We start from the raw sequence: 20,220 nt of genomic DNA, 5'->3' as shown, positions 1-20,220 counted from the left end.
CACTAGATCGATCTATTTATCCACCTTTCTGTTTGTTAACACAAACCTCAACAGACTGCACAGTGCACACTACCCTTCTGAATCAACTTACAACTATTTGTTCTCTCGTAGTTGCCTCTTTAGCTGTCTTGTAGTTCTTCAAGCTTGTTCTTCTTCTTCAGTTACAACTGTTCTTTGAGTTTGGATCATAATCTCACACTATGTATATATTGAGATTTTAGTTCTGATTCTTAAGGGGTCTTTTTTTGGGTCACCCATGATCGTAAGACTAATATTATAAAAGAAGTACCATTCAAATCCGTTATCGTCAAACTACAGTACAGATCATCATTGAATCATTTCATTGGTATCCTAAGATTGGGTCGAATATAAATAATGAAGTTTATAATTAAACAACCAAACTAGCAAATATAAAAAATCAGGTAAAAGATGCTTATAAAAGTCTATGTTTAGTAAACTTCAACAATTAAATTATATATATTGATAATTCAAATGTTTATATTCATTGCATATATAATTTTATATTTGATATTATGCTATATAGACATACTTATCTATAATTGCTTATCTACGGGGAGATGAATATGAGAGATACAACTTTGTGAATTTAAAACCCTTCGAAGTGATATGTTATGTGTAATGTGTGTGTGCTAATGAAGGAACCGCGTGGAAGTGTATAAAAAAATGTCGCAATCACATCACTCTCTCCTTTTCTTAATTTCTTCTCTTTTGCTTCGGAACGTTTCTCTCTAATTTCCGTACAACCACCCTTTGATTTTCACATTTTGTATTCGTCCCATTCTCTACTTGTTCTTTCAAAAACTCAAGTCTTGAGTTCTATTGATCATTGCAAGTAAACCAGACGTCGGATCAGAATATCTCTGACTATAAATAAATGATATCCAAACATGTATCTATTAGTAAATGATTTAAATGAATAATAAACAAAATAAATTGATTATATTTCCAAGCAAAAACCACTCTACATGCATGTACTCAGCTGACTGAATATGGGATAAGTTGATTTTTTTTCTTTACTTCTTTACAGTGAATATGGATAAGTTGCGAAGTAGATTTGCACAATCCACAATTCCACATCTAGAAGATTTATTTATACTTATACCAAAAAAAAAAAAAAAAAAAAAACCTTTATGGCAGCTTATATGAATAAAAATTATTAGATATTAATAAATAATTAGAACTTGTTATATACAATAGTCTTTGAATAAATAATTTACTTTCTTATCTAACGATTTATTTCCATTTATCAGAGTATCCAAAGTATTAATTAACATAAACACCACTTACACTAACTTACGCACCAAGTCACGAAGGGGTACTTTCGTCACTTAACATTACGTCTCTTCCTTAGTAAACCCTATAAATATGCGGAGTGTATCCCAGAAACACGCACGAGACACACAAACTTAACACTACACCGACACTAGAAAGAAAACAAAAGAAAAAAAAAAACCCTAGAAGAGCGTCACTAAACTCGATTCAAGACTTCGAAACCATGGTTGCGAATAGAGAGAATCTTGATCCGACGATGGATAAGGCGGCGGCGAACTGTCTGATGTTGTTATCGAGAGTTGGTGGCGGCGGTGGTGAAGGAACAGCTTTAAAAGAGAAACGAGTTTTCAGATGCAAGACTTGTAAGCGAGAGTTCTCTTCGTTCCAAGCTTTAGGAGGTCACCGTGCGAGCCACAATAAACCCACTAATAACGGTGACTATACTTCAATTCCTGGATCACCTAAGAAGAAGCCGCCGACTAAAACGACGACGACGATTCATATTTGTCCGATTTGTGGTTTGGATTTTCCGATGGGACAAGCACTTGGTGGTCATATGAGGAAGCATAGGAACGAGAAAGAAAAAGCCTCAAACAACGAGTTGGTTACGCGATCTTTCTTGCCGGAGAACGCAACGCTAACGACGACGACTCTGAAGAAATCGAGTAGTAGTGGGAAGAGAGTTGCGTGTTTGGATTTCGCCGACTTAGCTGCGGTGGATACTTTGGTCAATACGAATTTGGAGTTGGGTAGAACGATGTATTGACACACTTTCGTATCCGTTAGGTTTTTGTTAGTTTCGTAGATTAACAAACATATTGCGTAGAGCTTTTACATGGTTTAATAGTCTTCTGATGTTTTATTTTATCTTTACAGATCGATGTGAATACAGATCTATATACTATCACAAGATTTGTATTCTTGTTTCCTAAAAATTTTGGTTTCAGGTTTTATTAAAAGTTTTGGATTCACGTTTTATGAATGATTTAACTGGTGTCACTACAGTATAAGTGTGATCAAGCTTAGTTACTGTGTTGCAACTAAAATATGATAAGTTTCGTGATCTCTGGATTGAAGAACCTAACACAAATTATATGTTTATTTTATCTTAATATGTTTGTATTTTGAGTAAAAATGGTTGTGTTTCCCTTAGAAGTGTTGTTTCAAGACTTGATAAAAGTGAAAGCAAGAGAAACATAAGAACAAAGAGGATTATATAGAGAAAAGTGATAACCAACATAACAATTCAGTCACCTTCATAAAAAAATCAGTAACAGAAAAGAAAAATACAAGTTTCGATTAAACCTTCGTACAAATAAGAAGGACAATTTAAGAACGAATCAGAAGTGTTGGAATAAAACAAAAATTACAGAAGCACCCAACGAGATATCTTAGTTTGTTTTCTTTCACTTCAACTCAAACTTTTTTTTTTAAGACTTAAACTTCACTTTTAAGACTTTCAACTTCTAAGTTCCACAGCATGCAGACTTCTGTGTTGCCTGCCCGGCTCCAGCTGCCTGGTCTGTTTGGCTAATCTTGATAGTTGCAGGCTGCAATTGAGGACAGACACATGAAACAAATATGTTTCAGATAGTTGCACGAGTAAAAGCGCAAAGATGTAGAAAGAGATGAGAGAGAGAGATGTAACAAACCTCTGCCCTCGAGTCGGTGTCTGAAAGCCTCTGCTTAATGTCCCTCCCTATTGAGAAGAAAACTTCTTCCACGTTTAGGTTTGTCTTGGCACTCTGCGACAACATATATATAGCTAGATGTGTAAGCAATGTGTACACTACCTATCTAGTTTCGATGATTGAGAGCATTGTTAGACTTACTGTTTCGAAGAACTTGATTCCATACTCATCAGCAAGAGCCTGACCCTTTGCTGTAGGTACTGCCTGAAAATTGTGACAGAACCAAGAAGCTATTATTATCAGGATTAGCCGTGAATAATGAACAGGGATAAAGGTTGTGGTGATTCATACCCTCTTGCTTTCATCCATGTCAGCCTTATTCCCTACCAAGATCTTGTTAACATTATCTGAAGCATGCTGTTCGATATTACGAATCCAGTTCCTAATGTCTGCAATTACGTTAAGCTTGTGTGTAAAAAGAGATGATCATTTCAGTTTAAGGAGTTTTATAGAAACCAGTAAGTGAAAAAACTTGATGGAGAGAGTTTTACTGTTGAAGGATGACTCGTCTGTGACATCATACACCAGCAAAATGCCCATTGCCCCGCGGTAATAAGCTGCGAAATTGCAAGAGAAAAAGAATCTTCAAACTGGTGTAACGGAAACAGATCAATATTAACTGCCCAAATATTCCAACAATACCAACTATACAATACCTACGAAAGGAATCAGCTAAAGAAAGCAAATCAGTAAAGTGACATTGCACAAATACATCCCCTTTACCTATAAGTGGCTATCTAACACTACATATTAGGTGTTTGTCGTCAATCTCATCTCGACAATCTTTCTAACTTGACTTGAGAATGCTAAATACAGAGCTCATCAAACAGAGTTTATACAAAAAGATGAAGTATAGAGTTCTGAAATAGAACAACAAGAACTATACAAGACCTAGAAAAGTAATCAGCCAAACAAAGCAAATCAGTCAAGTGGCACTGCAAAAATACATTCCCTCTAACAGCACACATAAATTTACTAGGTGTTCATCTCCTTGAGAATCAATCAAATTTGCTTCATAATAGGATGGTTACTGCTTAAGTACCCATTCACCAAACAAAACTCACCAGTAGTGATAGTCCTAAACCGTTCTTGACCAGCTGTGTCCCAAATCTGAAGCTTGATACGTTTGCCATCAAGCTCAATCGTTCTTATCTTAAAGTCAATGCTACATCAAGGCAAACAAAAAAATACTCTGTAAGTAAAACGTCAAGGAACAAAATCAACACATACATCACTGAATTCAAATTTATCCCATAAACCGAGAGAACACAAACCCAATGGTGGTAATGAAGCTAGTGGTGAAAGATCCATCAGAGAAACGTAGAAGAAGACAACTTTTACCAACACCTACAACAACAATAAAAAACATACCATTAGGTTTACAGAGAGATCTCTAAAATACAAAGACCGATCAAATCTGTATCACCAAGTCCACACAACGATCTCATCACAAACAAAAATCAAAATCATCACAGTGTATAGATCGATTCAACAATCAAAAAACGAATCGATTCAGGAAAAGTTCAACGGATCCACTACGATCGAAGAGGTTTTCAGATCAACGAACGTACCGCTATCTCCAATCAGAAGAAGCTTAATGAGATAATCGTAATCAGCTCTGGCTCTAGCAGGTGGAGCAGCCATTGAATCTAAAGGAAACCAAAAAAAAAATTCAAAGATCACAAAACTGTAAATCTTAGTTTCATCGAAATCGAATTAGATCAAACAAAAAAGAGGAAGAAATCGAATGAATCGGCTGCGTAATGGAGAAGACCACGTACCGGAGAGGGAGAGAGAGAGAGAAGATGAAGAAACCGATGTAATCGGAGAGGAGCGAAGGTTATGGCGGACGGCTAAAATGCGCCAGTCCTGATTTAGCTTTTTCAGATATTTCCCGGCTTCTTCTATTTTACTTCGTCTTCTTCTTCTTCGTCTTCGTGTGCACGATAGGATACACTGCGCACGTTAGTAATTGGAACCGAAGGAGAGAGTGTGCGCACAAAAAGAGAGAGAGAAGAGGTACTTTGGGGAGGGCCTATAGAAGGCACGAAGCCTTATGGGCCTTTTGTTAATTACTTTATATCCAAATCAATTAGCTGGACTAAAAGAATAATATTATAATCTGATAAATTGTCACACAAAAAAAAAAAAAAAAAAAAATCTGATAAATCATTGTTTAAAAAATATTATCTCTATATACAAACTACAAAGTCATACTAATTCTAAAATGGTCTATTTCTTAATTTTTTATTAGCTATAAATACATTTCTAGGAAGTTGTAAAAACTATAGATAATACAAATATATTATATTGTTACATTACACTAAATTATATTGTATATTATCTTAATAGAGATATAACCTAAATATTTTAAAATTTTCTTTTGCATTTGTAATGTATTCACTATTGTTTAACATATATATATATATATATATATAATCGCTTGATAGTTTTTATTTGGTTCGAAAAAAATCTTCATTCTAAATTTTTAAAATGTCCAATTATAACAACACAACCTAGTAACATACTCTGATATTCACTATTTTTTAATTGGATTATGTAGGTACTGTTGTTATAATTGGTTTGAAAATGTTCCATAACTAGATTAGGACCCGCGGTATACCGCGCGACAAAATTATTTATAACTAAAATATTTAAATTATAAGTTGTATTTGTTGGTTAAATATGTTATAATTATATAATAATTGTTAAATAACATATAATACCGCAATATAATTTATTTTTATATAATATTTATTTAATCAATTTAATTAGATATGTTTATTCTCTGATACCGATAGTGTTAACAAAATAATGAAATGATGTTTTACCCGTGTAATACCGAATTAATGATATTTTCTAATTTATATAAATATTGATAAAACCCGTCATGCTATATAACCCCGTCCCGAGATATTTTAACTCACACTATATCATCTTAATTTTTAATATTTATTGTGTATCTACGGTATAATATTTCTCATATTTAACTTTTTAAAAGTTTTAAATATTTTTCATATTTAACCTTTTAAAAATCTTTAAAATAAAGAACCGGAATAAACCAAATAAAAGTTTTTAAAGTTTGAATACCTGATAAATCAAGTTTTCTACTTATTTGTATTCAGAATCATTTTTGTCTTTTTTATAGTATGACTCTGAACCATTGTCCAATTTTTTTAGACGATGTGGGATATTGTACCCGTATTTTTCTATTCATCTATTGAGTAATATATGTCCGTTTTAAAAATTTTGTATTACATCATATGCAGAAAAAAATCACAATTTTTATTAACTAAATGTATAGAATAATTCAAGATAATTTAAATATAAATTCAAATAAAACTGAAAGAGAATCATATATTTATGTTTGAATGAGGTAAAAAGATTTTCTTATTTTTATAAAACTTATCTATCTTAACATTTTTGTGTCATCCTCTCTTATCTTTGTATCCAAACAAGTCCCAACTAAATTCTCTACAATCCTTACAACCAAACACAATCATTTCCTTATTTGATAATATTAATTTCCTAAAATCTATCTACCTAATTTAAAGCAATATGTTATATTAAAATAGAATTCTCCTTTCACTTTTATTTAATCTTATATTTAATTATTTGAATTACTATTTAATACATAAAGTCATTAAAATTTTAGATTTCTTTCAGCATATGATGTGATTTGAATTTTCATAAACGTATATATATTTTAAAAATTGTTTTAGGATTTTTGTAACCAAACAAGTATTTCCAGATATATATTATTTTACATTTGAGTTATTTATATAATGAATATTTACAATTAAAAGTTAAAATAACACACAATGAAATTATATTGTGCGAATGATTTGGATCAATATGAATATAAATTTAATTATCATTAATTTGGTGTTACACAGATAATTTATCATTTCATTATTTTGCTAACATTATTAATATTAGAATATTAGATATATTAAATTGAGTAATTTATGATAATATAGAGAACAAATTATTTTGCGGTAAACTGTGGGTTAAATCCTATAATTAATAGTCAAATACAATTATATAATCTTACACTAAACAAAACTAACACATAAATATAACTTAAATTTTGATTTATTTGTTATAAACATTTGATTGTTAATTTCTTCAGAATGCATGGGGTTATTGATTTATAAAAATAAAAAAAAATGGACCCGTGGTGTACCACGGGGTAAATCCTAGTCTATAATTAATATTGAAGTTTTGGTAACTAATATTAAAGTCGATGCATTAAATGTAAAAACTTTGCTGCAAAAATACTAGTATCCCTTATATATTAATAGAGAAGCATTCTTGAAAAAATGCTGATGTGTCGTCGTCAGAGAGTTCAAAGCTCATTTTAGCAAATAACCCTCATTAATTATACTAATTACATCTATGCCACTATAGATTTAAATCAAAATTCATTACATAAATTAAAACTATTTGTAGCCATTTAATTTGAATCTATATTACTATTCTTTATAAAACAACAAATTATTTTTTTTAATTGATAATTATTCATATTTTCTTAAAATAAAGTTCATGCAAATTTTTCCACCACGTTAAAATTTTTTTCTACATTCAAATATTTCACGGGTGAAATATATTTTTATACAAATAATCGCAAATTTGAATAATAAAAAAAAAAATTAGTTACACATTTTGTTTTATACAAACAAATCTTAGATCTCAAATAATAATTTTACTCATAACAATTTTATTTGAATTGATTTATCTGCACTATGTGCGGGTTGTTTCCCTAGTAGATGCTTTATTGGTCCATCTCTGCTCTCGTCTACAACATAACAAAATTTTCCACATCTGATTTATGCTCTATCCACATGATACATTAACTTATGTACCTATTTAATCATCTTTTATATTCTTTGCCAAGTTGTCGTTAATTTTGTTTACCAACTTTTAGAACCAAAATACCAAATAGTGATATAACTTGCTCAAAATTAAGAAAATAAAGAATGGTGAGAGAGGCAACGACTTTCATAGAGTTCAGGTGAGTATTACCAACTCAACGATAAACTCTTTCACTGGCTAGTAGTAATGTTGATGTTTATGTTCTTACGCAACTGCATATATATAATAGTATAAAACACACCAACATAATTTCGTTCGTTGTCTTAATATACTCAAGATGTTCTACACAAAAGAATTTAATACTCTCGCTCAAAAGACGTTTAACATAAACTCCCATTGATCAATATCTCACAATGGCATAATTCACAAAGAATCAGAAAGAGGGTCACATATATTACAAGGATACTCATTCTTAGTAAAAACATTCTTAGACCATTCAACAAGTCCCCAAAGCTTTCCAAAACCGCGTCTCTCAAATGAAATCTCTGCACACCAAATCTCTGTTTTACATTCCTTGATCGGTTTGGAACCTAGACGATGGAACACCGCCGACTCCCACCAAACTGTTACTCTTCTTCCTCGATCGGATTTGGCCACCGAAGTTAGATAATCAGGAAAAGTTGGATTACCGGGCAGTCCTTCAAGTCCATCAACCTGACACCACCCAAGATTTCCATTTGGTTCATACCAAACTAACACCCCATCCAAAACCATCGTTTGGCATATCATGTTATCTATCTCCACCAAGCAAATATTTTTCTGAAACTTAAGCTCCAATCCATTCATGTCATAAACTTTCCCACCCATTACCAATCTACCTGGAACCACACTCATTTGAATGGTGAGATCTAGTGTTGTAGGCAATTTGGCTCCCACGTTTGGGTCTTTGGATCATAAACCTCTCCCCAATCCTCGATATCGTTGGAACTAGAGCCTCCAATCACGTAGATCTTACCATCGATTACATCAGCTGCTGCATTTTCTCGGGGTACACGCATCTCGGGGAGTGTACGCCATTCATGGGATCGACAATCGAGTACTAGCACTCTCCTGCTACTCTTACGCTTCGTGAAGCCTCCGATCATGTAAATCTCTGAACCGATTGATACAACGGTTGTTGATGATTGACAAGGATACGAAAGGATGGGTTTAAGTTTCTGTTTGGTAACCGGGGAAACTATGTACCATCGAGGAGTATAGCTCATCCTATACAGGTCTAAGCAGACATAGAGGACACTCTCGGTTATTCCGATGCGAGATCGTGTTACGTGGAACTCACGGGAGGCGAGGAGCGATCGGAAACACTTGGCGACTATGGATAGGGTTGGATAATGGAATCTCGAGACACGAGCCAAACAGTTGAGAACGATGCCGTCCGGTAACGAAGAGAACGACGTCGGAGGAGAGTCTGATGATTTATTCATCTCTTTCGTCGTCTATGTCTTCTTAGGTTTTCGATCTAGGGTTTCTGTGCCTTTGTTACCTTCACAATAAATAGCATTGTGTTTTTTTTTTTTTTTTACTACGCGACTAAGGTAAAATGCCTTCGGAAGCTTTTCTAAAATTTAGAAAACTATATGAGATCTTTACTATATATTTTTGGATTGTGTTTCTTTTGATAAAATGTCTGGTTATATAATTCATAAGTGGGACGATTACGTCAGTGAAGAAATAAAAGGTGCCTAAAGCGACATCAACCGAAATTTTGAGGCACATGTTTAATCCGGAATGTTGATGTGTCTCAGAACATGAACTAGAAAGAGGACGAGCCTCAGAACCACAACTTGAGAGAGTCTTTGAACTGCAACATGTGCCTTCTAGCGGAGTATCTGTTGCAAATATCATCTTATGCTTCCATGTTTATACTTTTTTTTTGCCATGTAACCATATTTAGCGGATTGTAACTGTTTTCATTATCCAATGAACTATTTACATTTTAGCATAAAAAAATGTGTTGCAAATACCACGTCTATGACTTTGACTAACCTTTCCACCGGAGTTCGTATACCAGTGTAAATACGAGCGTTCTATCACGCCAAATTGCATATAACACTTCTTGAGCCGCTATCAATATTAGGTTGGCCATTTGTTTTGTCGTGAGTTGGAGAGTGGAGCCACTCGATGAAACGTGGGCAAGTGTTGAATGAAACACATGAATGGGAAACAAGAGCTTTGAGAGGCACCATATCGAGATGTCATAGATGAAAGGACATCTCGAAAAAGGTGGTCTTTTGAGTCTTGATTCTCCATAAATTTCACAAAGAAAACAAGTGTCATCTGGCCAGACTTATTTTTAATGAAATATTCTTAAAAATGTCGTGTAATTATCCTTTTTTCTTTAACACGTTTTAGATTTGAATCTATTCATTTTTTTATAATAATAATATATAGTGATTCATTCATACACTAAAGTAAACTAAAAAGGTCATACAAAATTAGCCCCGGTACGTAAGTCATCTCTATACAGTATAACCTCTATAAATTAATACTCTTTAAATTAATACTCGCTATAAATTAATAAATTCTTCCGGTCCCGAATTGGGCTGGTGTAAAAAATGACACATTTCGATAAAATAATAAGATAATATTTTTTTTGAAATCCTATGTAAAAATATGATCCCATCAATATCATAAATTAATAATCAAATAAACTAATATATATATATATATATACATGTATATATATACATGTATATCTAAGAAAATCTAGTGAAATATGACTCTACTGTTGTTTGCCTATCTAAGAAAATCTAGTGAAATATAATTCTATTGTTTTCTGAATATTCTTGAATTTGCATTTTTGTTGGAGCTTATCTCTAATCTTTTTTATTGTTATCTACTCAAATCACATTGAAAAATTATGGAGAGTCATAGATGCGATAATTGTTTCTTTAGTAACTGGTTCTAAAGGTACCGCAATATCTTCTTCGACTTCATCATTACCATAAAGAATAGTAGTAGCAATTTCTTCTAAACTCTAAACTTCTAACATTTATCATTTTTACCTAGATAATCTATTAAACAGTTGACATTAATCCTACTACGATAGCCAAAATTATAAATTAAAAAAAAAATCTTTAAAAATGTGAATGATAACAAAAGTTTTTTATTTTGTAATAGAAAATTTTCAAAATTATGAAAATGAAAAAATTTCTTCATAAATTAATATTTTATTAATTTATCGATAAATTAATAATTATTAATTTATCGATAAATTAAAACCTCTATAAATTAATAAAATTTCATGGTCCCGACCTTATTAATTTATAGAGGTTTTACTGTATATTGAGGTCTCGTGCTTGGGCTCAGACCAAATATCTACCAACTACGCATTGTGATTGTTATTAGTGGGTTGTGTGCGTACAGACCAAACAACTGTAATGACTTGCGTAAGAAACAAAATTGAAAGAAAGGAACAATAATAAATTATTCACATTGTTGATTTTGTATATACGGGAACATTATTCCACGCAAGAGTTGTCACCAAGCTCGTGTATTCATGTTTATTTATTATTATTTTTTTTTTATCAACAACTTTAAACGATTAGTTAAAAGAGCCAGAGGCCCAGAGCCAGTTTAAAGGGAATCCCATTATAGCAACCATAAAATATTTATATAAAAAAGTTAAGTGCCACCAACAAAATCTAAGCATGATCCTTTTTTTTTTTTTTTGAGATATAGCCGATCGGCTGATCCGGTCAATTTTGGGAGGAACATACCAAAGTGCTACTATGTATACTCGTCGCCAACACTTAAATGTTGGATTACCACACTGCTTAATCTAAGTTTGGAGTGCTTTCGACTAATGCCTGAAAATAATCAGGTTGCCTGCATTTTTGACTACCAGGTAAATCAAGTGGGCCAAAACCCACCTGACAGACTTCCCAACAAAGTGTTAATAACAGCAACAGAGGAGGATCGAACTTGGGTATGGGAGTTTCACCTTTTCCCACGCTGGTCCTGTAAGTGTATGTGGGCAAGCTCAAGTTGAAGATGAAGTTTAGGAAGCTGTACAAAATATATCTGCACAAGCTTCTGTCTCGGCACAGACATCTGATGTATGCTCAAGCCTCTGTCCTACAGAAGAGCATCAGAGGCTTGTTGATTTTGTCTGTATGTCTTGGTTTTGAAGATATACTTAAAGACACGTTTTGGGATATTACTTGGAGATAAAGCACGAAGAAAAAGGAAGCTTGAAGATATTTAGAAGATTTAGTGGGATTAGGAAATATTCGTCTAACAAAGAATAAAGTTAAATGGAATATTTCCTCTTGAATTTAGGAAAGTTGATAGCCTTGGGAGAGGCACGAAATCTCTTAAATATAGAGGGTCTAGGACTTAGAAACTTATCTCTTGAGAACGTAAAAAAAAAAGAGGAAAAACCTTGTAAGCCTTTTGGCATCTTTGGGAGAAAAGGTGAGGGTTTTGTTTCTAAGTGAGAGTCTTGGGTGTAGATCATTTGTGTTGATCTTAGGGATCTCTTAGTGGGTTGGAAATAGATTGGGAACAAGCTAAGAGAAGATCTTAGGGTTGTGTAAGTCCAATATTGAACTCTAACTGTAATTGTGTTCAAGAAGTATTTCCAACAAAGATTGAGGACGTAGGCATTTGCTGAACCTCGTTAAAAATTGTGTGTCTCTTGTCTCTTCTACACTAACAAGTGGTATCAGAGCGGGCATATGTGCAGAGTCTAACTCAACCAACGGGTGAAGATCTTGGGAAGAAGAACATGGAGGCACAATCAATGTTATTCATGGCAAACGACTTATTGATGTTAGATCCAAATCATTATGGAATGTGGAAGGTGTTGATGATGAATAGAATTAAAGGAATTCATGAAGATGCATGGACAGTAGTTGAATGTGGATGGGAGTCGCCGAAACAGGCTGTTGTTGTAGATTCTGACGGGAATCAGGTGGCTGTTGAAAAACCCAAAACAGAGTGGTCAAAATCTGACAAAGCATTGTCCACACTCAATTCACTGACACTTTCAGCAATATTTAATGGCGTTCGCAGGGATCAGTTCTCATTGATTCAAGGTTGTACATCTGCTAAAGAGGCTTGGGTGATTCTACAAAATATCTTTGAAGGTACAACAAGTGTGAAACGCACAAGGTTAGATAATCTTGCTTCTGAGTTTGAGAACCTTAGGATGTATGAGTTTGAGAACATTATTGCTTTTAGTGGTAGAATATATGCTATTGTGAATAAAGCTAGAGCTCTTGGAAAGAATTACAAAAACAGGAAGTTGGTCAAGAAATTGTGGAGGGGTTTAGCTCATAGATATCATCCTGTGAAAATTGCGATGGATGTTGCTCTTGATATAGACAATATGCCTTTTGAGGAGGTAGCCAGTCAATTGCTAAGCTATGAGTTGCAGTACTTATCGTCTGATGTAGGAAACAACACACAAGGGATTGATGTTTGTTCAGTCTGTGATAGTGAAGAGAACATAGAGGCTCGTAAAACAGAAGAACTTGAGAGTCTTGTGGTGAATAAAGAACACAAAAGTTTGAAGATTACAAGCAAACAGAAAAGGAATGAGGTTCAGTGTCATGTTTGTCAGGGCTTTGGTCATTTTAAATCAGATTGTCCTTCAGTGAGGAAGAAAGGGATCAAGAGTCTGCATTCGCCAAAAAGGAAGAAAAACACACAAAAGCCTCAAACAAAAAGGTCAAAGTTTGTTGCTCTTTGTGGCTCAATGAAACTTGCTGCTGATAAGTTGGAACTAAAGTCTGATAATGGAACAACTTGTTGTACAGATCAGGACTCTGAGCCAACAGAAGAAGAACTTAAATTGTTGCTGAATGATCAGATCAACTCTCTGAGGAAAGATCTGATACAGAGGAAAAAGGAAAATCAGAGGCTTGTCACAGAGAAGAATGACTTGGTAAGCAAAATTTCAAATTTGGAAGAAGATCTAGCTCTGGAGAAAGTAAAGTCTTGTGATTTAGAAAAACATTTAGAAGATCAGTTAAGAAGCATCAAGATGTTGAGCAGAGGAACAAAGGATCTTGACAAGATTCTGACAATTGGTAGAACATGTAATGTCAGATGGGGTTTGGGTTACCATGGAGGTGATTCTGGTGCAACTACTCAGTTTGTTAAAGGAGAAACTTTGGCTTCAAAATTTGTGGATTCAAGTCTAAGTATATCTCCATCAAAGGTCTAAAACGTGTCTGTCAGCAAGGAGATAGGTGACAACCGGCTGAAATCTTGGCAGGCGTCTGTACACGACAACTTTAAGAGAAGAGTAATTGGTTGTTGGTATTGTAGGAAACCTGGTCATATCAAAGCTCAGTGCTACAAGTTCTTGAAGAAGATAACACAAATCATGAGAAGGAAGAAAAATTAGGGATTTTTAGCAATTTTGCCATATTTTTTGAATTTCTTACCAAATGTGCCACATTGTTAAAAACTTTTGCAATATGCCATATTCATAAATTATGGCAGTGTAGCAGTTTACTCCTATGCCCCTTGAATTACGTTCGTTCGATGGTGGCACTTGGAGAGGGGAAGGGCGTGTGATTAGTTAGCGTGGCGTTTGACTTGACGCGCTTCGTGGACGTCGTGGTGGAAAATTTTGTAGACAACGTATAAATTTCGTGGACGATAATAATTATGGACGACCACAAATTGGTGGACTGTAAGTAATGTTCTAATCTTAACAGAAGTTGTCCATGAAACATACAATATTGAAATTGTCCATCCTTAATGTAGAACTTGTCCGCCAGTAGTAGAAGATAATTTAGTACAATTAAATTGGCGGAGAAAGACTTTTATATATCTCCATTTACTACTATACCCTCAAAATTGGCGGGACGAAATGCCACGTATTATTGTGTAATTGGTTAGCTGTTGTTGAGCGCCTTATTAGCGACTGACAAGACGTGTAGTTATTGCTAAAGGGTTGGATAATGGGGATTTTGTTGTATAATTTGCAGAGCATCCAGCTCTAAAAATTTTCCACGTTATTGGATTTTTTTTTGTTTTTGTTTTTGGAAACGAGGCGGAGGAGATTTGTAAGAAAACAACGAACCTGAGTATTTGTATTGTTGTGGTGGACAAAAATTCTGTGGAGAAGTTCTAGGTCTTGTTCTCCAAAGCAGACATAGAAGGTATAGTCGTCCGCCATTAATGCCGGTGGTTGGAGATCTAAAGAAGTTTCTGTCATTTAATTTCGTGAGTACTTAAGTGTGTAATTTTAAATTTTTGTTTTTTTGTTTTCATTTGTCAGGACCTAGGGTTTAAGGAAGAAATGGAAGAAACCCTGTGTGTTCTTCGCGGCGAATGGGTATGTTGTGAAAACGGAGAATGGAAATTCATTCCTGCTCACGGAGAAATGGGAAGATGTGTCACATATGGAAACGACACAAGTTTCTGTGAGTTTGAAACAGCCAAAAAAACCGTTTTTCGTTTAATGAAGGAGTGTAGCGTGGTTATGACCTTCTGTGATAGTCAGCAACGATGGGGAGTTGGCGCTGTTGAAAAGGAGAGTAAATCAATTTCTTGGGATGAGGTTGTACGTTACAGTTAAGGAAGTTGGGGAGGCTTTTGGGTGTGGGGTGGAAGAAGAAACCCTCTCCGATGATGTCCTCTTGGCGTATGTGGAGGGATTAGAAACACAGGACAAAGGAGAAAACAAAGGCGTAAGAGTTGATGGTGTTGTTAATGGGGAAGAAGGGCAGACATCGCAACATAGAGAACAACAAAGTGAGTCTGCTATGATGGACGACTATATATCTACATTGTTCTCTTCTACGCGGACTACAATAGAGAATGATGGTGAAAAAATCAGGGATTGTCCAAACAGGCGAACAAGTGATAGTAATGTATGTTCTTTGGGTTCAGTGGACAACCATTCTCCAAGTCTGAATAATATTGTCATAAGCGGGGCATATACTCGTGGGCCACATGCATCAGAAGCCGAGTTGTCAACGGAAGACAGCCTTGTTGAAGTGGAAGTTTTGGCGTCGAATACATTTAACACTGATGAAGATATTAGGGATGCAGAGGGTTATGTTTCCGTTTCTGAGGATGAGCCTGATTACAATTTCGACGAGTGGAGTGAGAGAATTAACAATGATTATCCTATTGACTAGGATCCTTACTTAATGACAGATACAGTTGATGGTGTTGTGCGTCGCCAAGGGGAGTCGTCAATGAGAATGGGTGATGAATTAGATGTGTTTGGGCAGGGTGTGATCAATGAGCCCGACGAGGAAGAACAACCAAGAACTCTTGCAAGGCAGGTCAGCATTGGGGATGAGGAGTTTCAGAGAGCTAGATCTGCAATTCTTAACATTGATGACCCCTTGCTGTTGGAAGATGCACCACCTTTTCATGATAATGTCAAAGGCGCGCCAAGACATGAGAGAAACATGGACCTAAAAAAAGCTGAAGATTCAATTTATATAGGTCGAATATTTGAGAGCAAGGGAGCTCTACGACAAGCGTTGTGTGTTTATGCCATGAAAAGGCTATTTAAATTCAGAATTGGGAAGTCTGACAAAGGTAGAGTTATTGCATCATGCGTGGACAAGAACTGCGGGTGGCGAGTATATGCAACCAACCACCCGAATTCTCTGAATGTGGAAATAAAAACTGTAAGTTTGAAACACACCTGTGATGCCTCCATCAGTTGATAAAAAAAGGGGATACTAAGTTTAAATACTTATTTTTTTTTGCGTTTGATGCCTCCATCAGTGGGTTTCAGTATTTGAGAAAAGTTATTGTAATCGATGGTACAGCTATGAAAGGTAAATACAAAGGATGTCTTGTTGTGGCCAGTGGCCAAGATGAGAATATGCAGATATTCCCACTCGCTTTTGGAGTAGCCGAAGTATAGAATGACAGTGGTTGGGTATGGTTTTTTAAACATTTACAAAAATTTGTCCCGATGAGGAAGATTTGGTTTTCGTGTCAGAAAGGCATGCATCCATTTACTCAGCACTTGGCATGGTATATCCACTGGCGCACCATGTCGCATGTGCAGTCCACCTATTTAGGAATGTGAAGCATAATTCCACTGTGGTGGTCTTGCTAAGATGGTTTCAAAAGCTGCGAGGGCCTACACAATCGGTGATTTCGAGTACTTGTGGAAAGAAATTGAGGATTGCAAGCCAGCTTGTGCGGCTTATCTTAGAGATATTGGTCTATCGCATTGGACACTATTACACTTCTCTGGTAATCAGTACAATGTAATGAGTAGCAACATCTCTGAGTCCCTAAATGCAGCAATGGTTAGGGCGGTGGATTACCCTATCGTGTCGATGGTAGAACTCATTAGGGCTATGTTGATGCGGTGGTTTCACTGTAGGAGGACAAAAGCTCATAAAACGAAAACCAAATGTACCCCAGAAATAGAGGACATGTTGATAGACCACTTAGAAGAATCAGTGGATTGTGCTGTTTTTTCTGCCAGTGAATGGATATACAAGGTTAATGATGGAATTGGGTGTACATTCACTGTCGATTTGGAGAATAAAACCTGTACGTGCAGGGTGTTTGACGTCCTCAAGATCCCCTGTTGCCACGCTTTGGCAGCCTCACAAGTGCGGGGAGTAGATAAGTACTCACTGGTCGATGCTAGTTACTTTGTTGGTCCTTGGTTGAGTAAGTACAAGGGTATAATCATGCCAGTCCCAAATAAAAAAGACACTGACATCCCAGAAACATGTACGGAGGTTGATGTGAACTCACCAAACACAAAGCGAGCTGGTGGTAGACCACGTAAAAGAAGGATTCCATCTCAGGGCGAAGTACACCACGTAAGATGCTAGTACTTACATGTTGGCGTTTAAATTTTCAATATAGACAATTGACATGTTAGATTCCCATGGCAGGGAAAGCAGAAAGGGAAGCAGAAGAAAATCCGCAAGTGTGGACGATGTTTCAAAGTCGGCCACAACAGGACCCATGTTCTAGTAAGCGATTTAATAAAAAATGGGCATTGCATTGGACCCAGTTCAGATTGGATGGGTGCCTTGGGTATGCTTTCAAAAGGGCTGTTTCATAAAAAGATATGTTTCTCTTCGCACCACTTCCAACAAATGAGAAAGAGGAAATGAAGACAGGATCGTTTGGTCTCTCAGCCCGGATGGAAATTTTTTTCTCTGAAGCTGAAGTGAGCCAAGCTCAACAATCTTGAACCTTTTTCTCAGAAAAAGAATGAGACCAAAGAGGCCATGCAAAAATAAATAAGGTTAAGGAGTCAACTGAGCATCTCAGCGGCATCCATTCCAGTGTAGTTGAATTCAGTTCAAGAGCCCAAGGAGAAGGCAATCCAACCTTGAAACACAGTCCGGCGGGCCAGGGGAGCGAAAAACACAATGAACCAAGCGGAATAGGCAGCGGTTGAAGTTACCAGGGATGGAAACCAACTGCTTTCACACCGGGGGACGACATGCTCACTTTAACTTGATAGGGTTTAGTTGATGGTTGATTCTAATTTGATAGGGTTAGGTACTTGGTTCGATGCGAATTAGAATGTATTTTGGGGTGTTTTGCCTACTATCTACACAGTTGTGTGTTTTTTGCGTTGTGGGAGTCGGGAAAAAATTTAGGTCAAATAGTTGGTTGTGTTACTGTCTGGTAGACAACATATTATGACTCTTATTAGTCTACCAATCATGTGATGGACAAATTATTATGACTCTAATAAGTCTACCAATCATGTGATGGACAACTTAGTGGTATTTTCATTTGTCTACTATTCGTATGGTGGACAACTTTTAAGTATATCCATTTGTATATTATTCGTGTGGTGGACAACTTTTTAGTATATCCATTTCTCTACTATTACTGTAATTGACTATTTATTGGTATATTCAGTTCTCTATCACCGTTGTGATGGACTATTTATTGGTGTATTATGAAGTCTACCACTGTTGTGATGGACGATTTATTGGTAAATTAAGAAGTCCACCCGTACATTGAGTTACGGTTTTCATATTAATATAATTATCTTAAGACGGTCAACATATCAGTATAAGAAAAAGTCAAGCTTTTAGAAGAGGCGGACAAGACGAAAGTCTACCACTTAAAAAACTGTAATAAGATGGACAAAATAGAGAACATATGGTACGTAGTTTCTTATGATGGACAAAAAACGCTACAATTCGCACTATAGACTGCTTGAACGCATAATAAACAGTGGCTACCAAGAGAAAGAGGAGAAACCCAATGGCAACCCCTAGAAGAACATGAAACGTACTGTTTCTTCCTACGGCTAAACCGTTATAGTTAGACCCTTGGTTTTCGATGGTCCCCCTAACTTCATCCAGTAGCTCTGTGTAGCCATCAACCGTAGGACGGATTTGATGCCTCAATTCCCTCATTTCTTGACCCAAGAATTTGACTTCAGCCCACATCCTCGATGGTTCGATGGTCTCGCCATCAGGTCCTAGAGTGAGGTACGAAATGTGGTCCTCTTGTTGTTTAATCTTCATGTGAAGGTCGTGAATTTCGTCTATCATGGCTTTTTCCCAGGACTTGACAAGATGAAGGCCACCGTCCTATGCATCATAAAAACAATTTGTTAGGACAAATTATTAGATCTAGATTTAGATCTAGTACTGCATCTACTTTTTATAAAATAATGATTGGGACTTACGTTGTAATTTGCGCATTTGTAGAATAAGCGGTTGTGGCTATGCTCGATGTCTGGTTCCAGAAACATGGCACCACAACAGTTACACTTTTTAGGGATCCCGAATTTTCCGCTACGGCTGGTCGCAGAAATTGATTGACGAGGCTGATGAGGCAGATGAGGATGAGGGTTGGCTGTAGCTATAACGCCCCATTCTCGGGAGAACTTTTCTGTTGTTGTTTCTCTTCGATTTCGGCTAGAAGAAGAGGGATTAGGTTACAAAAGGTTGGGTATAGTGCTTTTAACCAACAATATAAATAAATAAAATAAAAGGTTGATCACTATTAACCAGTACTGACAACACGCAAAGGTTGTATTGACTTTTGATTTAGGCAACAGTTCAAACAAGTGGGCTTCGTGGAGCCCATATTAAATTATAAATTCCATAGACAATATAAATGTTGAAACGATGGACATGTGACAATGTCAATTTGGTTAAAGTAGACAATAAAACAGAAATTAAAATCTTAAAGGACAACATTACAGAAATTCAAGTAAGCTAGTCGAGACCCATTGACTATGGGATTGGGAACAGCTGTTTAAACCTACGACATCGCCACCAAGTGTAGCATGGGGGACACCTGTTAGACGGTGAGCAACTATCACAAACGTCAGATATGGATGGTATTTTCCTCTCAAACTTTAGGAGTGCTCTAGGTCGACTCTTCTGATTATGTCCACCAACCGCGATCATATCATAAAAAACCATTT

The 20,220-nt window shown here is 35.7% G+C and overlaps 2 protein-coding genes and 2 pseudogenes across 3 annotated transcripts; 2 read left to right on the top strand and 2 right to left on the bottom strand.

Annotated features, from left to right (window-relative positions):
• Positions 1-1,416: 1,416 nt before the first annotated feature.
• Positions 1,417-2,275, top strand: LOC104711064 (zinc finger protein ZAT8 pseudogene; annotated as a pseudogene). The gene has a single exon (XR_015567090.1). The product of XR_015567090.1 is annotated as a zinc finger protein ZAT8 pseudogene (transcript).
• Positions 2,276-2,492: 217 nt separating this feature from the next.
• On the bottom strand, positions 2,493-5,084 carry LOC104711063 (ras-related protein RABE1c). Its single transcript, XM_010427732.3, has 9 exons — positions 4,766-5,084; positions 4,556-4,633; positions 4,259-4,331; positions 4,049-4,149; positions 3,476-3,541; positions 3,276-3,373; positions 3,126-3,188; positions 2,946-3,038; positions 2,493-2,843 (listed from the first exon to the last, which is right to left on the bottom strand). The coding sequence occupies exons 2-9, from the start codon at positions 4,626-4,628 to the stop codon at positions 2,760-2,762; spliced, it is 651 nt and encodes a 216-aa protein (XP_010426034.3). The 5' UTR covers positions 4,629-4,633; positions 4,766-5,084; the 3' UTR covers positions 2,493-2,759.
• A 3,138-nt stretch (positions 5,085-8,222) lies between these two features.
• Positions 8,223-9,289, bottom strand: LOC104715312 (putative F-box/kelch-repeat protein At3g46050; annotated as a pseudogene).
• Positions 9,290-16,906: 7,617 nt separating this feature from the next.
• On the top strand, positions 16,907-17,786 carry LOC147938378 (uncharacterized). Its single transcript, XM_087465611.1, has 2 exons — positions 16,907-17,620; positions 17,676-17,786. Exons 1-2 carry the CDS (start codon positions 16,907-16,909, stop codon positions 17,784-17,786), a joined length of 825 nt encoding a protein of 274 aa, XP_087321737.1.
• Positions 17,787-20,220: the final 2,434 nt, after the last annotated feature.

The sequence above is a fragment of the Camelina sativa genome, chromosome 9 (genome assembly GCF_030686135.1).
Source record: "Camelina sativa cultivar CO46 ecotype springtype chromosome 9, ASM3068613v1".
Lineage (NCBI taxonomy): Eukaryota > Viridiplantae > Streptophyta > Magnoliopsida > Brassicales > Brassicaceae > Camelina > Camelina sativa.
Note: the sequence above shows the minus strand (reverse complement) of the source record. Positions and strands in the feature narration are given on the sequence as shown.